This window comes from Myotis davidii, unplaced genomic scaffold, assembly GCF_000327345.1.
Source record: "Myotis davidii unplaced genomic scaffold, ASM32734v1 scaffold496, whole genome shotgun sequence".
Classification (NCBI taxonomy): Eukaryota; Metazoa; Chordata; class Mammalia; order Chiroptera; family Vespertilionidae; genus Myotis; species Myotis davidii.
In genome coordinates this window covers 7,251,101-7,256,598 of record NW_006289398.1, presented here as the reverse complement: position 1 = coordinate 7,256,598, position 5,498 = coordinate 7,251,101, and the positions used below count along the sequence as shown (strand labels likewise).

The window sequence follows — 5,498 nt, the reverse complement described above, 5'->3', positions numbered from 1 at the left end:
GAGCACGTCCGCTCTGCTGCCGGCGTAAGGCGGGGGCCTGGCCACTCCTCTCGCTTCTACCAAAAAGAACTCGGTCACGCTACCAACCTCCCTGGACGATGGGAGCCGTGACTAGTCTCCCTGGGCAGGAGGACAAGAAAACTCCCCAAATTACACCCTCAGCATGTCATCCATGAGACGTTGGGATATTGAGGAAGGAAAGAGGGAAGGAGGGAGTTCTGTCTTGGAAATCAAAGCTAGAACAGCGCGGAGTGGGGATTCCGGTCGGCGGATCTTAGCCCCCCCCCGCCCCAGTACACACAGAGCAAAGCTCGCCCTCCGCGTGAAAGCAGTCATGGCAGGAAGCTGTCGTTGAGACTGAGGGTGGCTGCCATGTCCAAGGAGTGTGACGGGGACCGTGCTCAGCGATGGCAGCCAGAGGCACAGACCCCATCGGAGCTGGGGGGGTTAGGGGGGGTGCAGAGGGACTGCCGTTGTCATGTGGAAGCAGGGGACGAGGACAGGGAGCGGCCGTGTCACCTGAGGCGGCTGCGGCCGTCCCTCCCCGGCTCCCACTTTGCTCGCCGTGAAGAGCATCTGCCCGTTTTCCCGGGAACTTTCATTAAATACCCTTCCGTGGGTCAGAAGTGTACACAGTAGAAATAAGGATTCAGAGAAAAGTGTGAGATGCAGCTACTTCCCCAAAGTGACTGGAAATCGTGGACGCTTGGATGGACAGATACGTGGGGGAGGGAAGAAGAAAGATAAAACCAGAGCGTCACTCAGGTGGCCCAGTACCCAACTAAACATACTCCATGGAGAAGACGAAATGAAGGGGATGAAAGTCAAAGGAATAACTGAGGACATTTGCCCAGCACTGAAGAGCGAAACTTTCTCTGTGTGAAGGGCTCCACGTGCCCAGCTGGGATGAGACCCACCCCACAAGCCACCGTCAAATCCCAGGGCCCCGGGGAGGGCAGACACCGCAGCCTGCAGGTCCGGGTGGGGGCGGCCTGAGAGCTACAAGACACCAGAAGTGTCACCAAGGCTCAGAATAGGTTATTTTCACCTAAAAGTCTAAGCCCCACCACGCTGTCTATGCCTCTTCAAGTCTTTTGCCCAATCTTCTGTTTTTTAAATTGATTGATAAGCGTCCTTATGCATTCTAGATGTGCCTCCTGGGTCAGATTAAAGTATTACAGCCCCCCCCTGCCCCCCCGCTTTCTTTCTTTCTTCACACATCTTCTCCAGCGAATAAAGTAGCAGCTTGAAAACGATGGTCCGTTTGGGGCTCCTTGGAGAGCATGTTGTCAAGGAATCTGTGTTCCTTAATTGACTGAGCAGTGGTCGTGGGCTCCCCTCGGAATATTTCCCCTCTCACCCCCACTTTCCATCTGTGTGCGTTGTTCAGGCTGCAGCAAGTCCCTGCAGGCACGTGGGTCTTGTCTTTTTAATCCGTGCAGCCTCTAATGTCTGTGTTTGGAGAAGTCGGTCTGTTTACACTCTGGCCGTTTTGTTCATCGATTTCTTGTGATTCCTTCCTTCCTTCACGATTCGGGACTTTGAATTCTCACTAAAGAGTTTTCAATTGTTTCTCTAGACTAAGTATCTGCAAATAATGTCACGTAAATAATAATTTCATCCTCTTTCCCAAATCGGTGCCTCGGTTGTAATTATACAAGCATAATGCTGCCAGTGAGGTGACGTCATCTTTACTGCTCTCCTTCAAAGTAACTTTGTGTTCATTGCAGAAAATTCAGAGCATCAGGAAGGGTTACTTTAAAATAAATCCATTTGCCAGAGATAACCCCCAGCTGCGCTTTGGGCTAGTCCTCCCATCTTTCCTTGCACACGCACGCAGTTTTAAGTAAAAGTAAGACCCTGCCACACGTGCTGCTCGGGTTGTGAGCACTCGCCGTAACACACCGTCTCCTCCAGAGCGTGTTCTCACACCTGCGTGTCCCTGACAGCTCATCTTCCAGAGGCCATTTCCCGCCTTGCCGACGTTTACGTCATTTCAGTATTTTTAAGCAACGCTGTGCAGATCAGCCATTAAGAAATGTTAAGTGACCAGTTCTCCCTCCACGATTCCTTTTCTAAAGGTACTTTTTTCTGGAAAATTAAAGTATTAGGAGAGGGGACTTGAGGGTCCCCCAGAGCCTGCGTTTGAATCTGCTCTGCCACCCCCGCTCAGGCGCCTCAGACAGGGACCTGTGTGAGGCTCCCTCCCGAGGGGTCACTCTCCTGCTGCTCCTTTCCCTCTTCAGGCGCTTGCTCAAGTAGAGCGAGAGCCTTGGGGAACTTTATAAAGAGGTTTTTGTATTCTTCCTCCCTTGTCAAACTTAGGCTGGTTTTCTAGTTGTGGGTGTTAATGTGGTTCCCCCTCTTTCTCTCCCAGAGATGAGAGCGCGGTTCCCACAGCTGACCGGCGTGCTGACCCTGGCTTTCTTTATCCACAACTGTGTCATCACCCTGCTGAAGAACAACAAGAACCAGGAAAACAATGTGAGTAATTACCGAGGATGGAGGCTTGCTTCTGGGCCTTAACTTCTAAGTTAAACCACAGACAATGGTCAGCAGACTTTTCCTGTGAAGATTCAGGTGGTAGATATTTCAGGCCTTGGGGGCCGTGTGATCTCTGTCATCCCTGCCCCAGGCCTGTTGTGGCCGAGTAGCCATGGGCAATATGTAAACAAGTGGTGATGGCTGCGTTTCAAGGAAACTTTATTTACCCAAAGAACAGCTGCCTGGTTTCACAGGGCCACAGTTCGCCAGCTCCTGCTTGAGCAAGCACTAAAAGCAGAGGCCAGGCTGATAGCCAGCGTGGTGATGAAAGCTTTAAAAATACCCAAGTGACCTGAAAGACAGGAAAAGGGAAAGGAAGACTAGATGGGACAGATAGAAAGCACACAGCAAGGTAACAGCTTTAACCCCAGTGACACTGATAATTACATTAAATAAAATAGTCTAAATATTGCAATCAAAAGATAGGGATTGTCAGAATGATTTAGAAATCTACCCCTATGCTACCTACAAGAAACTGACTTCTAATAGAAAGATGTACCATGAAGACGCTACACCAGAAAGCCAGAGCAGCTGTTTTCATATCAGGGTAGACTGCACACTGCGGAGTGTTGCCAAAAGAGAGAGGAGCATTGTAGAATGACCTGTAGGGATCGATTCATCAAGAAGACATAGTAATCCTACATCCGTGTGCACCCTGTGACAGAGCTTCCCCATAATGAGGCAGCAGCTCTCAGAGCTGGCGATTTGGGACTCCTCCCTTAGTAACCGAGAGGACAAACAAGAGAAATAAGGCACAGGAAACTCGAAACGCACCAGCCGCCTTTGTGGTCTCATTCATTTATAAAAGCCTCCTCTCAGACAGCAACACGTGGGCCTTTCCCAAGACGGACCATGTACCGAGCAAGTCCCAGTAAACTTGGAAGGATTGAAATCATACCGCGCATCTCTTTGACCATAGTGAAGACATCAATAACAGAAGGAAATTTGGGAAATTGACAGATATTAAACAACGTATAGGGTGTCCCAAAATTCACACAAGAATTGCAAATCTTGCGTGAATTTTGGGACACCCTATATTCTTAAATAACCAACGGATCAGAGAAGAAATTACAAGAAAAATAGAAAATGCTTGGCGATTACTGAAATTGAGACAAACATACCAGAATTTATAGGATGCAGGTAAGAGTGCTTAGAGGGAAACGTACAGCTGTAAACACCTATATCGGAAGAGAAGAAAGATCTCCAATCAATAACCTAACCTTCTACCTTAAGGCTCTGGAAAAAGAAAAGCAAAATAAACCCAGAGCGAGCAGAAGGTAGCCAGTTACTGCGGCCTTGTCTGCGGATGTGGGGCTCAAGGTGATGGCTTCTAACCATGTAAACAAAGTCAGGATGAAGCTCTCGCCGCCGCCGTCCACACGCTGTCGCTGAGCCACACAGGAAGGAAGCGCCCTCGGGCCTCGGGTTCTGAGGAGGCTCCAGGTAGCACCCGGCAGAGGCGTCCAGAGGGCAAACATCTTCCTCAGTGGAAGGAAGTTAGCTGTCAACCGCGGGCAAGAACGTAGGTCAGGCTCATCGATCTTCATCTTTCTGTCACCTGGGGACATGCATCTGGCATATGACCTGTGAGGGAGTTGGGATTGAGTGAATCCGGATTTTCCAAAGTTCCTAACTTGGTGACCTTCAGATTACCTTGTCTTCCTGTGAAATAATAGTCTGGTTTGGTACTGAACCTCGGCCTTCGTCACCATTAACTATTACAAAGGAGGAGGAGCGTCTCCTGGCCCGGGGCGGGGCAGCACTGGGCCGCCTTCCTTCCTCCCTGACCGTCAGACGGGATCTGGGGACCAGGAGTGTCCCCGCAGGTTCTTCTGGGCCTTTAAGTTGTGTAACGAGGACACGTTCGCTTTCGCCAAGACTCCCTCCTGCGAGTGAGTGAGTTAGCTCCCAGGAAAGCCCTACCTGGGCCTCCTCCATCAGCCTTTCTCTCCTCTCCTCCCTGCCTGCTTTCACACGGTCTCGTCGTACTCAGGAGGGAGCGAGCAGACAGAGGTGAGGGCGCAGCGAGGAAACAGAAGCACGCGCTGGAGTGGAACCGGGTTGGACACAGACGGGGAGCAGCAGCGTGGGGGAGCCGTGGGGAGGGTGGCACAGCCACCAGGTGCAGCCCGAGGGGCAGGGGCTGTGCCAAGCTGTGCCAGGCTGTGGCAGGAAGAGGAGAGGGCCCTGATGGGAAGAATGAAGGCGCCAGAGTGAGTGACAGGCGCTCCGGGCAGGTCACCTGGGAGGGCCTCGGACTACACACACTGAGATGAGGCGGGAATGTCGGGAGCGACGCCCGCGTGGAAGGAAGGAGCATGACGGCTCAGCTAGACGTGGGAGGTGCTGCTCTGTGATGACTGTGCATGAGGAGGGCCCCCCGCCCTCAGTCCTGCCCCCACCTGCCCGCCGACGCCTTCTCCCTGAAACAGGTGGACGTGCTTTCCTGGCGGAGAACAGCCCGGGCCCTGAGCCAGGCGGCCTGCTGCTTTGCTGGCCCTTGTGCAGTGTGTACCCTGCTTAGTTCCGCAAAAACAAGTGGAAAGGCTTCGTGTCTTACTTCTGCCTCCTGGCGGGAACCTGGGTGTACATCCGGCCCGCCAGCAGGCGTGTCTGCTGCTGTCAGGCCGACCTGTGCTCAGCTCCCCTCGTGTTAGTGAAGGCCCCGGGGCGGGTTTTCATCAGCACGGGGAGTTGGGGGGCGGGCAGGACGCCTGGAGGGGGCAGGACGCGGGGACTGTGTGTGAGCAGCGCACCGTGCACAGGCCCTGAGCCGTCGGTGCTGTCGCCCTGGCCCATTCCAGCAGGAAAGGTGTCCGCTATCAGGAATGGGCCTAAGCCCCAGTGGCCAGTCTTCTCGTTGCGTTAGTGTTTCCTCATCGGCTTTCTTAGCTTTCACAGCAGTTGGTGTTTAAAATGAAAATGAACGGGCCTGTTCCTCACGGAGCGACGGA

At 52.7% G+C, this 5,498-nt stretch overlaps 1 protein-coding gene across 6 annotated transcripts in view; it reads left to right on the top strand.

The window, feature by feature from the left end:
• Positions 1-5,498, top strand: part of SLC38A9 (solute carrier family 38 member 9) — a 44,743-nt gene that overhangs the window by 30,866 nt on the left and 8,379 nt on the right. For all 6 annotated transcript variants that reach the window (XM_015562661.1, XM_015562664.1, XM_015562663.1 and 3 more), the window contains one exon: positions 2,378-2,484. In XM_015562661.1, coding sequence (XP_015418147.1) covers positions 2,378-2,484 — 107 coding nt within the window. The remainder of the gene's footprint in view (positions 1-2,377; positions 2,485-5,498) is intronic.